The sequence below is a fragment of the Cherax quadricarinatus genome, chromosome 10 (assembly GCF_038502225.1).
Source record: "Cherax quadricarinatus isolate ZL_2023a chromosome 10, ASM3850222v1, whole genome shotgun sequence".
NCBI classification, from domain to species: Eukaryota; Metazoa; Arthropoda; class Malacostraca; order Decapoda; family Parastacidae; genus Cherax; species Cherax quadricarinatus.
The window spans coordinates 10,647,034-10,661,182 of record NC_091301.1 but is presented as its reverse complement, the minus strand read 5'-3'; the positions used below and the strand labels follow the sequence as shown (position 1 = coordinate 10,661,182).

The 14,149-nt window shown below is 38.6% G+C and overlaps 1 protein-coding gene across 1 annotated transcript in view; it reads left to right on the top strand.

The window, feature by feature from the left end:
* Positions 1–3,391: 3,391 nt before the first annotated feature.
* mEFTu1 (mitochondrial translation elongation factor Tu 1) overlaps positions 3,392–14,149 on the top strand; it is a 54,256-nt gene continuing 43,498 nt past the window's right edge. The window contains exons 1-3 of the mRNA XM_053775564.2: positions 3,392–3,549; positions 6,019–6,222; positions 7,874–8,040. Coding sequence (XP_053631539.2) covers positions 3,510–3,549; positions 6,019–6,222; positions 7,874–8,040 — 411 coding nt within the window. The 5' untranslated portion in view covers positions 3,392–3,509. The remainder of the gene's footprint in view (positions 3,550–6,018; positions 6,223–7,873; positions 8,041–14,149) is intronic.

Below are 14,149 nucleotides of genomic sequence, written 5' to 3'. Positions count from 1 at the left end.
GCTTCATCAGTCCAATACAAAGAGGAAGGCGTAAGGAGAGGAGGAGTATGAGGTAATCAGTCCCTCAGCCTGGAGTCGATGTGTTCAGTCCATCAATCTTGTAGAATGTACAGCATAGGGCCGTAGACGTGGCTTATATACTGTAGTGAGGTGAGGTGAAGCAGGCGGAGGCGGGGTCATAGTGGTACCATCCACTAGTCGAAGTAGGTCTTCGTCCAAAGGTTGAACAAGTGTTGAAGAATTCTTTGTAACAAGATCCCATGATGCTGCAGTGTCTGACAGTTGTGATGAATGTATATAAGCCACGTCTACGGCCCTATGCTGTACATTCTACAAGATTGATGGACTGAACACATCGACTCCAGGCTGAGGGACTGATTACCTCATACTCCTCCTCTCCTTACGCCTTCCTCTTTGTATTGGACTGATGAAGCCACTGTGTGGCGAAACGTTTCCTGAATAAAGATTCCCATATGCTGCATAAGTGTCTTAATCTTCAACTTGTCGGTTTTTCAAACCATTCATCACAACTGTCAGACACTGCAGCATCATGGGATCTTGTTACAAAGAATTCTTCAACACTTGTTCAACCTTTGGACGAAGACCTACTTCGACTAGTGGATGGTACCACTATGACCCCGCCTCCGCCTGCTTCACCTCACCTCACTACAGTATATAAGCCACGTCTACGGCCCTATGCTGTACATTCTACAAGATTGATGGACTGAACACATCGACTCCAGGCTGAGGGACTGATTACCTCATACTCCTCCTCTCCTTACGCCTTCCTCTTTGTATTGGACTGATGAAGCCACTGTGTGGCGAAACGTTTCCTGAATAAAGATTCCCATATGCTGCATAAGTGTCTTAATCTTCGAAATGTAGGATACTGTACATGTTGGTTAGTTTTGTAGTAGTATTTTAGGGAGCATTAATATAACCTACAAAAGTATGGAAATAGCCATTTTTACTCATTAAGATCCCCTCCTTGATGCTGGTGAGGGGCTCTTGATCTAGGGAATTGGATCTGTGATCCGGTTCCCTGAATTGAGCCTTAAGGTGCCTTAATGACAGCAAGGGGCCTATTGGTAATCCCCCTTATGTATGCTGGGAGGCAATTGAACAGTCTTGGGCCCCCTGACACTTACTGTGTTGTCTCTTAGTGTACTCTTGGCACCCCTGTGCAATGAGTACACTAAGAGACATGTCTGCCGAGTCTTTTGCTTTCATAGGGAGTGATTTCTATGTGCAGATTTGGGACTAGTCCCTCTTAAGATTTTCTGCCCCTCACAGATGATTCCCTGGTGCTGGTGAAGGGCTTTTGATCTAGGGAATTGTACCTGTGCTCCAGTTTCCTGCATTGAACCTGAATACCTTTCACCCCCCCCCCCCAACAGGTGCTGTATAATCCTATGGGTTTAGCACTTCCCTCTTGATTATAATAATTATTAAGATTTTCCTAGTGTATATTATCATATATCTTTCTTGCCTGCATTCCAAGGAGTACATACAAGTCAAGGGACTTCAACCCTTCCCAGTAATTTAGGTGCTTTATTGCACTTGCACATGCAGCGAAAGTTCTTTTGTGTATTCTCCAGGTCTGCAATATCGCCTGCCTTGAAAGGGGTTATTAGTGTACAGCAACATTCCAGCCTAGTTAGAACAAGCAATTTGTGGAGATGCCCAGCACCTCACTGGGCATCTGAGATATATGCATCTTAATTTACTGTCCTGCAGCACTTCATGACCCTTGTGGGCTTAGCGTAGTTTTGATTGTAATAATACTGTCCTGTCTATCAAGAAAGCATACATAATTCCCTTTTGGCATCTGAAATGCCCTGATGTGCTCAGCTTAACCAACCTCCTTGCTGAAAGACCCACCTTCAACACAAACTCACTCTGACTTTTTCTTTTTTAAATACAAGCTAACCAATTGCACCAACTTCGGTTTTAGTTTTGTACTGCCTTTCAGTCCCACTAACCCCCTACCCTTATATATAACTACACCAGAGTATGACACGAGTTTAGCGCTCATTTCGAAGTATAATAAGAAAATAAAATAATAATAAAATACTTAAAGGAGGTGCTGTGATGCCGGAGAGTTCTTGGTTGAAGGAACTGGACCTGTCCTTCCTTTCCTTTAGTAAGTTTATTTAGGCACAGGTACACACAAGTACAATTATCAAGGACCCCACCTGTCAAGGAAGGTTCCTTGATGCTGGTGAGGGACTTTTGATCTAGGGAATTGGATCTGTGCCCCAGTTCCCTGAATTAAGCCTGAATACCTTCCACATCCCCTCCCACAAGAGCTGTATAATCCTACGGGTTTAGTGCTTCTCCTTTATAATAAAGGACCCCAATGGAAATAAGTCGCTGTGACTTCTTTTTAGGCTATCCCATGTAATTGTACTTACGTGTACCTGTACCTGGGTTTAGCGCACCCTTATGCATATAATAAGATACTTCTTAAAGGAAGTTCCTTGATGTTGGTGAGGGGCTCTTGATCCAGGACCCCTCAAGGAAGGTTCCTTGATGCTGGTGAGGGGCTCTTGATTTAGGGAATTGGATCTGTGCTCCAGTTCCCCGAATTAAGCCTGAATGCCTTCCACATCCCACCCCAGGCGCTGTATAATCCTCCGGGTTTAGCGCTTCCCCCTTTATTATAATAATAATAATCTTGATCCAGGAAATTGGATGTGTGCTCCATTTCCCAGAGGTCATGACCCTTGTCGGTTTAGCGCTTTATTTGATTATAATCTATTTCTCAGAACTGAGCCTATGGTTTACATATAAAATATTAATTACAAAGAAGGCCTCTAGCATGCCTAGGCATTTCGGGACTTAACGTTCCCCCATAATAATAAAATAAATTAAAAATAAATTATTATTATACAGCGCTGTATGATTCTTGTGGGTTAAGCGCTTAGTTATGATAATAATTATATTATTATTATTATTAGATTCCTTGACGTTGGTGAGGGGCTCTTGATCTATGGAATTGGATCTGTGCTTCGGTTCCCTGAATTGAGCGTAAATACCTTCCATCCCCCCCCCCACACACTCTCCCCGTGATTATAATAGTAATTATCAATATTATTACTATTTAAATTCTTGATTATTATTATTATAATCAAGGGGGAAGCGCTAACCCCGGAGGATTATACAGCGCCTGGGGGGGGGATGTGGAAGGCATTCAGGCTTAATTCGGGGAACTGGAGCACAGATCTAATTCCATAAATCAAGAGCCCCTCACCAACATCAAGGAACCTTCCTTGAGAGGTTTAAATTCTTGAGCTCCTCTGAATTTACCTCCAGTATGTTCTTGATACATACGCTGAATTAAAGCTACACCAAACAAACCAAATAGAACACCACTATCCTCATTAATTTACAATCTAAAATAATGAAATATAACCAAGGCAATATATTGTGGATCAGCATAATATGAGAAATATACATCAAAATACATAGTACACGAGTGGTTAAGACGCAGACGACGACACTCCAACATGGCAGCGTGTCGAGTTTTACTCTCACTCTCCTCTGCTGGTAAGTGATCTCATATATACCTCACCGACAGTATTATTACATGTGTGTGCTGGACTTGGTGATGCAGGAGGTTTAGTCTATATAAATAGAGTCCTGAAGGGTATTTAAGAGGTAAAAAAATGGTTTGAGTGGGTGTGTGTTTTTCTTTACCGGCTGAGAGATGGAGACAGTGCAGGTCTAGTATTTATTTAAATACTATTTTATGCAGTTTTGGATGATTACAGTTTTCTTGTATAGTAAAATATGTGTAAATGACCTTGAATACGCCCAAAAAAAGTCAAAGTGGTATATTTCTGTTTGGTGACAAAATTTGACTTGTGCTCCCCTTCCTTGGATTATAATATATATAATATATCTTTATTTCTACAAGTACATTGTAAGTCCTGACATAAAACCAAAGAGGGCTAGTCAGATTCTAGACATTTAAGCAGTCTGTCTTGGGTTCAAAGTTTTGCTAACAAGACCCTCTATATCTTTATTTTATTTATGTCTTTGCAAATAGTACATTGAGATTGTGTATTTAAATAATGGTTTGCAATGCAAGGAGAGCCTCTATTATGCCTAGGCATTATGGGCTGACTTAACATTATTGACTTACTGACTACTTAACACTAAGAATTATGTCATAGTTGTACAGTAAATTATTAATTATAAGTGAATCTAATTTATACAAGACAAAAGATGTATTCATATATTCAAAAATGCTTTTTGCGAAACAGTGATTCAATTATATTCCTGTCGACAATGGATAAAAGGTTCGAAAGTAATTGTTGAAATTATTTTGTGGGAATACGTATTTAGTATGTGAGTACTGTGTATTGAGCATTTAGTCTAGGGTGATTAAGTGGCTTTTGAGAAGTCTTAAATTGATTTTCAGACCAGGTTACTTTAGTATCTTCTGGTAATGAATTCCATATTTTGGGGCCCTTTATATGCATAGTTTTTTACACAGTGTGATATGGACATGAGGTACATCAAAAAGAGATCTGTGTCTTGTGTTATGGTCATGTGTCCTGTTAAGGTTGGTGAGGAGAAGTTTGAGTGGTGGGTTTATATTTGCGTGTATTGTTCTGTGTATGTAGTAGGCGCATGAATAAATACGGATGTTCTTAATGGTGAGCAGATTTAGACTTTTGAAAATTGGTGGAGTATGCTGGCGGGAGTGGGAATTTATCATTCTGACTGCTGCCTTTTGCTGGGTTATTAGAGGTCTTAGGTGATTTAATGTTGTTGATCCCCATGCACAAATTCCATATGTGAGGTAAGGTTATATGAGTGAATGGTACAGTGCCAGGAGAGCTGATTGTGGAACGTAGTACCTTATCTTTGATAGTATGCCTACAGTCTTAGAGATTTTCTTGGTGATTTGTTGTATGTGTGTCTGGAACTTAAGGCTGCTGTCAAGGTGATACCTAGGAAGTTTCCCTCTGCAAGTCTTGTGACTGGTGATCCATTTCGCGTTATGTTAAGTGGAACATTTGCAGCTTTGTTTCCAGACTGAATGAAATAGGTTTTATCAGTATTCAGGGTAAGTTTATTAGTCATCATCCAGGCAGATATTTTCTGCAATTCAGCATTGACAGTGTTGGCGAGTATGATTGGGTTTGGGTGGGAGAAGACGTATGTAGTGTCTTCTGCAAATATGGGTTTGAGTAGCTGTGATGCATTCGCTAGATCATTTTTGTAGATGAGAAAGAGGAGTGGTCCAAGGACACTTCCCTGTGGGACTCCTACTGTGATTGGTTGGGTGGAAGAGTTTGCACCATTTGCATACACATATTGAGTTCTGCTACTAAGATATGACTTAAGGTAGTTGAAGGAGTGACCTTTGATACCATAGTGCATTAATTTAGAGTACAGCAGTTCATGATCCTTGTGAAAAGGTTTTATTGAGATTATTAACCTGAAAGGTGAGTAATTCAGGGTAACCCAAAAAAGCCATGTCATCAGACTGTTATTACCATTGGAGTTCTTTAAACCTCTCCCTGTGGATGTGACCTGCACCAGTTTTCTAACATCCAGGTACCTACTTACTGCTTGGTAAACAGGAGCAACAGGTGTAAGGAAACACACTCAGTGTCTCCACTTGTCTGGGGATTGAACCTTAGTCCCTTAGTATGTGAGCAGACAACACTAGCATTTGAGTACCCATGAGCGTTCCAGGGCACTAATTTGTCATGAGAGAGAGAGATTTTCTACCAGTAAAGAGTTTTTCATATATAAATTTAGTAAAGCAATTGGCAAGCACTCTTCTAAAAAACTAACATAGCCTAACCTAACTTAAACTTGAATTATGTTGTTAGATTGCTTGTGGTTATATTTTAATAAGTCTCTGAAACTGAAACCTCGGTAACTCAGTAATTGAAATAGGTTACTACATTTGCATGACTTAAAAGCAAATCTTATTATAGGCCAAGTTTTTCTTGCTCATTATATTATAATGTAATTGAAATGTAATTTTTGTTATAGGGTTCACTCAAAATCTGCAAACTTTTTGCTATCGATCGAGCACTCTTGCTAGCCTGACCAGATCAAGGATTACTCCAGCCCTCGTCCAGACTCGCAACTATGCTGAAAAGAAGGTGTACCAGCGAGATAAACCTCACTGCAACATTGGCACAATTGGACATGTTGACCATGGAAAAACGACATTGACAGCAGCAATTACTAAAGGTAAAGGAAAGGATTTATTGTTTTGTTTATTTGTATAAAATAATTAATTTGTTACCTTATAATGATGAGATGACAGTACAGTAAATTCTTTTTAGTAAATTTTTTGATAATGTTAGTGGCAAAATGGGTTTTGTTGCTTGTAAATGAATTCTGTCAAATTTCAGTTTATGCGTATACACAGTACAATACAATCACAAACAGGCATCTTAACAATGCAGAACAAGCATAAGGGGATGGAAGTCTTTAGCTGTAGATCTTTTGCACTTTTGCATTGTCAATTGCACTGCAGTGTTGCAAGACAGTAACAGACAGGTGAGATTTCTGAGGCAAGGCAGAAGATATCAGTGGCAGCCTACGATTGTGTCATGGGTTGCCATTGATACCTTCTGCCTTGCCTCAGAGAATTTCACCTCCAATCTGTTGCTGTCTTGCAACATAGCAACAATGCAGGAGAGTGCGACAGATCTTTGAATTAAAGATTTCCATTACCTTGTGGCTTGTTCTGCATATATACACAGATTTGGAACCTTAATAGATATTAAAATTGGAGCTTGTGTAATTTTACCTGGGTTAGCTTTGTCGTATAATATGTTGGGAAACACTGTCTACCAGCCATTTGGAGTAATTAACAAAATGCATTTTATAATCAGTACATAGGGATAGATTTTTCTAAACTATTTTGCTTTACAGTGCATCTCTGTAATTCATGGAGATTAGGTTATCTGGCACTGACTTGAATCTTGAAACCATGGATAATAAGAAAACTTGCTTGTCCAAATAATTTTGTGTTTGCTGTATTTCTTTAATGCATATTACTCTTTATCTGTTTCATTTTGACACTCAAAGAATGAGCCCATTTTTTAATGAAATCCTGGGGTTTAAATTTCCAGATTGTGTACCAAAGAAACGAGACAATGGGGCTCCAAGAAAAACTACGAATAAGCGAAATTTTCTGCAAAATGACTTTTGGTAGAAATTTTATAATTGAATGGCATCTATTATGAAGTTTGTAAATTCCTGGATTTGACTATAAGTGGGTTATTTACTATTACTTAATTACATATGTCATTCAAAACCATTACATATGTCATTCAAAACCATTTTTTTTTTTTTTTTTTGAATAAAAAATTTATTCCACCTTCTCCATGCTAGTGTTAGCTATGTATTTATGTTGCTCTTCTAGAATAGCTATTAAGTGAAGCAAACTAGTAAGCCTTTCTATGACTTCCCTAAAACTGTGCCTTTGGTCTTCTTCCTTTAAGTGGAGTTGTCTACCAGACAAGCTGATGTTTTTGAATTGTCTTCACAGGTTAAGTTTCAGTGCATTGGCATCTTTTCCTTTGCTATGGCCAATTCTCTCTTGAAGGAGGTGGAACACTTTGATGCTGGTGAGGGTCCCTTGATCTGAGGAATTGGAGGTACCCTCTCCTTCCTCTGGTCAAATGTAATGGCACCCACCTCGTCCCATTCCCCAGGCATATGACCTAGGTTATTGATTTAGTTCTTTCCCTTGAATGTAATAATAGTGCTTATTCTGTTAAGAGCCAAGATAATATCTCATAGTAGTAAAATTTATAAATATCAGCTTTTACCATAGTGTCTCAGGATGTTAGAAAGTCATGTAATACATTACCAATTATTTTTTTTACAGTTCTTTCAGATAAATCATTGGCAGAATTGAAGCGATATGAAGACATTGACAAAGCTCCCCAAGAGAAAGCACGTGGAATTACTATTAATTTAGCTCATATTGAATACAATACAGAAAACAGACACTATGGTCATACAGACTGCCCAGGACATGCTGACTATGTCAAAGTAAGCCTTCAAGGTTTAGTTAAATTTTTAGTAGAATTAACATCAGTCATATAAAATTATGTAATATGACCCTTAAAGTACAGTGGAACCTTGATTTTATAATTTAATTCCAGATGTTGATTCAGCAACCAAAATTGACTACAACCAAAGCAATTTTTCTCATAAAAAATAACGTAAATAGAATTAATCCGTTCTAGACCCCAAATGACATTATAATAATATATTAATAATGTATAACTACTATATAATACAATGTATAAAATTATGCAGTACAGGGAAACTAAATGAATACTAAATGAAAATTTAACTGAAATACTGTACAGTAAATGAAAATTTTACTGCCCCTTACCTGTCAGAGGAGAGTTAATGTTATTTCTCTTCTTGATTCTCTTTTTTTTTTTTTTTTTTTTTTTTCCACCACTACCACCTTGTTCTGGCTCACTGGTTCTTTGTCTCACTAAAAACCTGTCCAGTTAGTTTTGTTTCAGGCTCTGTTTTAACATTTGTCTAAATAGAGACATTACACTGTCATTGTACATGTTAGAGATGGATGGCCACTGCTTTGTCTGAATGGTGTTTTGCAGCAAACTTCACACCATTTAGCACACATTTCCTTGACAAGCGCAATGGGCACATCATCGCTTCCCTCCTCTTCCTCTGATGACAGCTCCTTGACCCATTGTCCAGTGCGCGCTCCATGAGCATGTGACCTGAGCCGCTTTGTTCCGTTTTGTACAGGCAAAAAACTTGTTGGTCAACAGCCAAGAGAATGTATGAAAACCAGGACATTTTTTCTAGAACACCTCACTCAAAAATTAATTTATTCGACTAGTAATGCAATTGACAGTCGAGGTTTGACTGTACCTGCTTTATGGGAAAAATATTATTATTATTATTATGCTTCGTACCCTTCTGTTTGGCTTTGAGTAACTGCTTTATTAAAAATTGGTAGTGTCTGATGTTGATTCTCTGCTTGCGGTAATTGAGTGAGTTCCCAAGAGGCTAACACAAGGATTTGATGGGATCAGGGCTATGGAGTCTGCACACATAAAACCTTTGACTCTGACTCCTTTATTTATGGCTCCTCCAACTTTTTTAATTACACTTTGCTGACTCCGTGACCCAAGAATGGCTTCTAACTCCACAGCCCTGGATAGGATAAAGGAATTAAACCTCAGATGAACATACTAAAGTATCACTTGTTAAATTTTTAAAAATTATCAATTTGAATTGGTATACACATTATTTGCATATATAACTTGGGGACTATACAGTAATACATAAGCTAACAATACAGTAAATGTCCAGTAAAATAGGGGGCCCTAGGGCAATTTCCGCGCGCGCTCGACCAAAAATCGAAAAAATATGGAAATTGAGTTATATATACCGAGAAATAGCTTAACTCTTTGGCAACACAATGGTACCAGAATGAATGTTCTACGACGTTTCTACAAGAAATTATAGTCATTTATATGAGGTAAGGTGACGGTGATATTGGTAGCGAGTCTGCTCACAGCCCATATATATTTTGGGAATTTTTCCTTGTTTTTTATCGCTTTTTCTTGCATTATACTTTCTAATATAATAACTGACTACTTGGCATCATAAAACTGAAGGCGGAGCTTATCCCTAGATTTAGCAACAGTCATTAATCATATCATGACGCGCGGAAGGGTTGCCGCGCCAGTAGAAATCACTCATTATTACGCTTATATCAGCTTATATATCAACTCTACAGCTTATTTATCTATCAGAATTGATCTAATATGATATAATAAACACTCTAAATAACATACAAACATATTATATACTCTAGACTGAAAAAAATAGGCCATAATATGGCGAAAGATTATCGGGAATATTTCGATATAAAAGTGTTACTGCTCTCCATGTCATCTCCGAGTAAGAGAAAATGGTGTTTTGAAGAGGATAACTGCACTAGAGCATCAGTTTACTAAGAAATACACCCAAACAAACGCGATTTTCGCGAAAAAAAAAATTTTTTTTTGAGACGGTGGGTCGGCCGGCGTTCCCGGCCGATATCTCGGAAGTAACTTATTCACCTAATGTTCCTATTTCTGCCTTTATTACTTAATTAAATGGAATAATATTCACAGAAGTTGGTTTCTCTTATTTTGTTCAAGCTCTTTTTTGAAATATTCCAAATACTTTTGGAGTTATGTGGGAGTAAAGGGCAGATTTTTTTTGCAACATTCCAGGAACTAACAAACTTTATTTTTTTGTGAAACAAAGAAAAGTTATTTAGAGTAAAGGCGTTGAGCAAAGTTCGTATAAGCATTGCTCTCTCGGCACCAAGTGTCCAAACAACCTTACGATGTCCCATATAGGAATAAATTTTGACACAAGGGCATTTTTCAGCAAATCAGTCTTTTTCAGTCTTTTCTCAGTTATCGTTTGAGGTATATTTTTGATAAATATTTTCAAGAATGAGTGAAAACACTTTGTCTTGTGCACCAAAACTGGAGGAAATCAGACGGTAAACAAAAAAGCTAATTTTTTTTGCCGTAGGGTCCCGTAGGTAGAAGGGGTGTCTGCTTACGGCCGACTTGTTAAAAAAAAAAATATATACTTTTTTTTTTTTTTTTTTCAACAAGTCGGCCGTCTCCCACCGAGGCAGGGTGAGCCAAAAAAGAAAATCCCCAAAAAGAAAATACTTTCATCATCATTCAACACTTTCACCTCACTCACACATAATCACTGTTTTTGCAGAGGTGCTCAGAACACGACAGTTTAGAAGCATATACACGTATAAAGATACACAACATATCCCTCCAACCTGCTAATATCCCAAAACCCCTCCTTTAGAGTGCAGGCATTGTACTTCCCATTTCCAAGACTCAAGTCTGGCTATATAAAAATAACTGGTTTCCCGAATCCCTCCACTAAATATTACCCTGCTCACACTCCAGCAGATCGTCAGGTCCCAAATACCATTCGTCTCCATTCACTCCTATCGAACACGCTCATGCACACCTGCTGGAAGTCCAAGCCCCTTGCCCTCAAAACATCCCTTACCCCTTCCTTCCAACCTTTTCGAGGATGACCCCTACCCCGCCTTCCTTCTCCTACAGATTTAAATGCCTCCATGTCATTCTACTTTGATCCATTCTCTCTAAATGACCAAACCACCTCAACAACCCCTCTTCAGCCCTCTGACTAATACTTTTATTAACTCCACACCTTCTTCTAATTTCCACACTCCGAATTTTCTGCATATTTACACCACACATTGCCCTTAGACAGGACATCTCCACTGCCTCCAACCGCCTCCTCGCTGCTGCATTCACAACCCAAGCTTCACACCCATATAAGAGTGTTGGTACTACTATACTTTCATACATTCCCTTCTTTGCCTTCATAGATAACGTTTTTTGACTCCACATATACCTCAACGCACCACTCGCCTTTTTTCCTTCATCAATTCTGTGATTAACCTCATCCTTCATAAATCCATCCGCCGACACGTCAACTCCCAAGTATCTGAAAACATTCACTTCTTCCATACTCCTCCTCCCCAATTTGATATCCAATTTTTCTTTATCTAAATCATTTGATACCCTCATCACCTTACTCTTTTCTATGTTCACTTTCAACTTTCTACCTTTACACACACTCCCAAACTCATCCACTAACCTTTGCAATTTTTCTTTAGAATCTCCCATAAGCACATTATCATCAGCAAAAAGTAACTGTGTCAATTCCCATTTTGTATTTGATTACCCATAATTTAATCCCACCCCTCTCCCGAACACCCTAGCATTTACTTCTTTTACGACCCCATCTATAAATATATTAAACAACCATGGTGACATTACACATCCCTGTCTAAGACCTACTTTTACCGGGAAGTAGTCTCCCTCACTTCTACACACCCTAACCTGAGCCTCACTATCCTCATAAAAACTCTTTACAGCATTTAGTAACTTACCACCTATTCCATATACTTGCAACATCTGCCACATTGCTCCCCTATCCATAGATCCATAAATGCAATAAAAACTTCCCTACCTTTATCTAAATACTGTTCACATATATGCTTCAATGTAAACACTTGATCTACACATCCCCTACCCACTCTGAAACCTCCTTGCTCATCCGCAATAGTACATTCTGTCTTGCCTCTAATTCTTTCAATAATAACCCTACCGTACACTTTTCCCGGTATAATCCATAAACTTATTCCTCTATAATTTTTACAATCTCTTTTGTCCCCCTTCCCTTTATATAAAGGGACTATACATGCTCTCCGCCAATCCCTAGGTATCTTCCCCTCTTTCATACATTTATTAAACAAAAGTACCAACCACTCCAACACTATATCCCCCCCTGCTTTTAACATTTCTGTCATGATCCCATCAGTTCCAGCTGCTTTACCCCCTTTCATTCTCCATAATGCCTCACGTACCTCCCCCACACTTACATTCTGCTCTTCTTCACTCCTAAAAGATGGTATACCTCCCTGGCCAGTGCATGAAATTACCGCCTCCCTTTCTTCCTTAACATTTAAAAGTTCCTCAAAATATTCTCGCCATCTACCTAATACCTCCCTCTCCCCATCTACTAACTCCCCTACTCTGTTTTTAACTGACAAATCCATACATTCCCTAGGCTTTCTTAACTTGTTTAACTCACTCCAAAATTTTTTCTTATTTTCATTAAAATTTCTTGACAGTGCCTTTCCCACTCTATTATCTGCTCTCCTTTTGCACTCTCTCACCACTCTCTTCACCTTTCTTTTTTTACTGTCCATATACTCTGCTTTTCTTATAACACTTCTGCTTTGTAAAAACCTCTCATAAGCTAACTTTTTCTCTTTTATCACACCCTTTACTTCATCATTCCACCAGTCACTCCTCTTTCCTCCTGCCCCCACCCTCCTATAACCACAAACTTCTGCCCCACATTCTAATACTGCATTTTTAAAACTCATCCAACCCTCTTCAACCCCCCACTACTCATCTTTGCAATAGCCCACCTTTCTGCCAATAGTCGCTTATATCTCACCCGAACTTCCTCCTCCCTTAGTTTATACACTTTCACTTCCCTCCTCCTTGTTGTTGTCACCTTCCTCTTGTCCCTTCTAGCTCTTATTCTAACTGTAGCTATAACTAAATAATGATCCGATATATCAGTTGCCCCTCTATAAACATGTACATCCTGGAGCCTACCCATTAACCTTTTATCCACCAATACATAATTAACAAACTACTTTCATCATAAAATATGTTTTACTTATTACCAAATCTCTTTCTACACATAGCTCAATTAAAGGCTCCCCATTTACATTCACCCCTGGCACCCCAAATTTACCTACTACTCCCTCCACAACATTTTTACCCACTTTAGCATTGAAATCCCCAACCACAAGTACTCTCACACTTGGTTCAAAACTCCCCACGCATTCACTCAACATTTCCCAAAATCTGTCTCTCTCCTCTACACTTCTCTCTTCTCCAGGTGCATATACACTTACTATAACCTTTATTTTACTCCACATAATCCTTGAATTAATACATTTATAGTCCTTCTTTTCCTGCCATATCTTATCCTTCAACATTATTGCTACTCCTTCCTTAGCTCTAACTCTATTTGAAACCCCTGACCTAATCCCATTTATTCCTCTCCACTAAAACTCTCCCACCCCCTTCAGCTTTGTTTCACTAAAGCCAGGACATCCAGCTTCTTCTCATTCATAACATCCACAATCATCTCTTTCTTATCATTTGCACAACATCCACGCACATTCAGACTTCCCACTTTGACAATTTTCTTCTTATTCTTTTTAGTAATCTTGACAGGAAAAGGGGTTACTAGCCCTTTGTTCCCGGCATTTTAGTTGACTTTTACAACACGCATGGCTTACGGAGGAAAGATTCTTATTCCACTTCCCCATGGATATAAAAGGAAAAGTAATAAGACCAAGAACTATTAAGATAAAATCAAAGAAAACTCAGATGAGTGTGTATAAATAAACATGTACATGTATGTGAAGTGTGACCTAAGTGTAAGTAGAAGTAGCAAGACATACCTGTAATCTTGCATATTTATGAGACAGACAAAAAAAAAACACCAGCAATCCTACCATTGG